The 3,286-nt window shown below is 60.4% G+C and overlaps 1 protein-coding gene across 1 annotated transcript; it reads right to left on the bottom strand.

Moving 5' to 3' along the window:
• Positions 1-921: 921 nt before the first annotated feature.
• Positions 922-2,435, bottom strand: LOC139440657 (tetrapeptide repeat homeobox protein 2-like). The gene is made up of 3 exons (XM_071220514.1): positions 2,327-2,435; positions 1,881-2,050; positions 922-1,416 (listed from the first exon to the last, which is right to left on the bottom strand). Exons 1-3 carry the CDS (start codon positions 2,433-2,435, stop codon positions 922-924), a joined length of 774 nt encoding a protein of 257 aa, XP_071076615.1.
• Positions 2,436-3,286: the final 851 nt, after the last annotated feature.

The raw sequence follows: 3,286 nt of genomic DNA, 5'->3' as shown, positions 1-3,286 counted from the left end.
TGCTGGACTGGGGGTACCCGAGGAGGAGGCAAACTCGCAGTCCCTGCAGGAAACAGTGTTTACAAGGTAACCATGCACTTTATTAATTTTCAAATCATAAATCCCCCCGCAATGTCCAGGTAAGCCATTAGCACTTGAACAATTGGAGTCAGGTCCCTGCCTCAAAATAATAGTATCAACTGATAACAAAGTCGGTCAACTGAGTCCTATAAATAGGGCGTATTTGAAAATACCTTCCAAAAAGTCAGGCAATAATCCAGCGCTAGAACTGAACCCACATAAATCTGTGCCTAAGCCCATGACGATTAAAATCAAAACACTTTGTAGGGAACCTTTGTAAAATTCTAATGAAGAAAGAAACGATAGACTTAGATTGGATTTTAATTTTTTTAAATTATTTCATTTACTTGGTTTTACACACAGGGTGAGGGAGGGAGAAGGAGCCAGAGGGATACATCCTTGTACAAGAGAAACACGGGTGGGCTGCCTCCTGTACGTCCCCACGTGGCTCTCGACCCAGGCATGGGCCCTGACACTGAATCGAACGGGCCACCCATCAGTTGGCAGGAAGGCTCTCAATCCGCTGAGCCACACCAGCAAGAGCTGAGTGTGATACTTAGACTGTAAATCTCAGCAGCGGACCTCTAACTCCCAAAGTTAGAGAAATAGAAGTGGATTCACGCTGCACCAGAGTAACCCACCACCAAGCCCCGCCAGCCCTGCTTCCCGCACCCGCCTGGGCCCACGGTGCTGGAACAGACACCCTGGTCACTTCTGGTCCCACGGGGTCTGGAGGACTTCGCTGGGACAGATGCCCCGTTAGATCCAGGGACATCCTGGGGTAGGAGTCCTTCCCTTCCACAGAGTCCATTCCTCGGTTCCCGGACGGAGGAGGCGAGGAAGAGGGTCCCTTCAATTGGTTTACAGGGAAAGCAGATTCATGAGATCAAGGTCTTGCCAGAGATCCCCGTCGTTTGAGTCCTCAGCACTGACTGGGACCTCGGCTGGAGCTGGAACTGGAGCTGGAGATGCAGCTGGAGTGGATGCGGCGGGGACCGGAATCTGGGCGTCCTGGGCAGGAGCCCCCCAGGTCTGCAGGGGGCTAGAGGCACTGGTCTCTGCTGCTGCGACACCTCCCAAGGTGTTGTGGAAACCTGAGCCCCCAGGAAGCATAGAGCCCCCGGAGGACTCGGGATCCTCGGGAAACAAAAGGTCCCAAAGGGACTCCAAGTCCTCAGTGAACCCAGGACCTGAGGGCAGTGCCGGTTCCTCTGGGAACCCAGGACCCACAGCTGCAGGTGCTGGCCCGGGGACTCCTGGGCCCTGGGACGAGGTGGGGGCTTTCGAGCCTGGCTGCCTGGTTCTGGTTCCTCCCTGCAGCCTAGTCTGTTTGGCCCGGCGGTTCTTGAACCACACCTGGGGTGAGAGGGGACAGGAGCAGGTGTAAGAGGACAGGACCTTGGAGGACCCACTTGTGCCCAGGGGTGAGGCGGCCCAGGTGAGGAGGGCCATGTGGCCTCACACGTCTCCCTCCAACCCCAGACCCAGCATTTGGCTCTGGGTTTCAGTGGCCACAGGCGGGGACACCCAGGGGCCAGGACGCGGTCTGCCCCAGAGCACCCCGGGTTCAGAGAGGCCCTGAGGCCCAGGCATGGGGAGACTCCGGGGCATCGCTTTGGGATAATTGCATTGGCCGGTTTGCACCACACAGGGTGAGGTGGGCTCGGGGCTGGGCCCTGGGTCCACACGGGTGATCCCTTGCTATCGGGGTGACCCCGGGCAGCACTGGGCTCTCTGGCCCCTCGTCCGCCCCACCTGCGGCCCAGAGGGAGGGCAGGCGGCCTGTGGTCTCCAAGCTCTGGGATTGGGTCGGGAGGTACCTGCACTTGCTGTTCCTGGAGGTTCAGCCTGGCCGCCAGGGTCTCGCGCTCTTCGTAGGACGGGTAATGGTTGTTCTGGAAGAACCTCTCCAGCTCATCCCGCTGTACCACGCTGTACACCGAGCGCTGCTGTCGCCGCCGCTTTGGGGGCTTTAGGGGCAGCGAGAAGCCTGGAAGAAGCGGAAAACGGGGTCAAAGGAGCCTCACAGACAGTCCCCAGGCCACCCCACCTGGGCCAGCCCTCAACTGCAGGTGAGGATGCGAGTGGGGGCCGAGGCCAAGGTCGGGGCCGCACTGTGGTGCAGCCTGGCATCCAGACCAGCCGCCCAGACCCTCCACCTTCCTGACCCGGCCCTCACCCATCTACACCTCAGTCTCCACATCTTCAAAATGGGAGCAAGAACAGCGCTCGCAGCCCGCACAAGCATGCGGGGACCCAGGCTCACGCAGCCTGGCGCCAGGGGGTTCCTGCCTCAATCGCTTCACCACCCTCCACTCGCTGCAGGGAGCCTCCCGCACGTGCAGGAGGCCGCAGGATCCAGGCCCTATTCTCATCACGCTGCTCCCAAATATCCTTCCAGCCCCAAACTCACTAGGCCCTCCCAGACAAGGGGTCCTCTTCTGCACATCCAAGAGCTGGCTGGCACAGCCTCGGCCCTCCGCCTCTTCTCCCTTCCTGCCTCGGTGGACCCAGACTCACCCTCCCAAGACCTGGGTTTTTGCATCCTGGATGCTGCTGAGTCTGCCGTGTTTGATGCTCTGTCTTCCAGGTCTGGGCTTTAAATACCCCCGAGTGGGACCTCAGGGTCCTCGGAAACCACCTTCACCCTTGGCCACGCCCCCTCAGGAGACGCATTCCTGGACTAATCCTTTTATTGAGGACCTACTGTGTGTGGGGCCTATCTTGGGGACTGGAACCTGAGAGGCCAGATAGCCTGGGGCTGTAGCTCCGGAACCGGGTGGAGTAAGGTAGGGTGGGGTCAGGTGGGGTGAGGAGTGGCGGGGACCTAACCATTCCCTGGTGGGGGGTAGGCATTGCTGGAAACGTCCCCCCCGGGGTCCAGCCAGGGCCGCGGGCTCACCCTCTCCCTGGCCAGTCCTGGGCGTCCCACCTGCCCCACCACCCAGCAGCCTCCTCCCAGGTGCCCAGAGCCCACGGGCATTTCTCCACGCTGGTGTCCGGTGGTCCCCAGGCCCGGGTTCAGACACACTGGCCCTGACCGTGGCGTGAATTCGTAGGGGCTGGTTTTCCTCCCCGGTGGCAGTGCGAGGGGGCCAGGTGGACAGTGAGCCGATGTCGGCCGTGAACGAATGAACCGGGTCTGGTCTGTGTGTCTCTGTTCACCGCTTCCAGCCCCTGCGAGCGGTGCAGACCCGCGTGGAAACGTCAGGCCGGGCTCCTCGCC

The sequence above is a fragment of the Desmodus rotundus genome, unplaced genomic scaffold (assembly GCF_022682495.2).
Source record: "Desmodus rotundus isolate HL8 unplaced genomic scaffold, HLdesRot8A.1 manual_scaffold_91, whole genome shotgun sequence".
In the NCBI taxonomy this organism is placed as follows: Eukaryota; Metazoa; Chordata; class Mammalia; order Chiroptera; family Phyllostomidae; genus Desmodus; species Desmodus rotundus.
Note: the sequence above shows the minus strand (reverse complement) of the source record. Positions and strands in the feature narration are given on the sequence as shown.

Coding starts and splice junctions, on each gene's coding strand:
- LOC139440657 (XM_071220514.1), bottom strand. CDS start 2,435: ATGAGAATAGGGCCTGGATCCTGCGGCCTCCTGCACGTGCGGGAGGCT. Junction 2,051..2,326: donor ACCCCCTGGCGCCAGGCTGC/GTGAGCCTGGGT, acceptor CGCTTCTTCCAG/GCTTCTCGCTGCCCCTAAAG. Junction 1,417..1,880: donor TCCAGGAACAGCAAGTGCAG/GTACCTCCCGAC, acceptor CTCTCACCCCAG/GTGTGGTTCAAGAACCGCCG.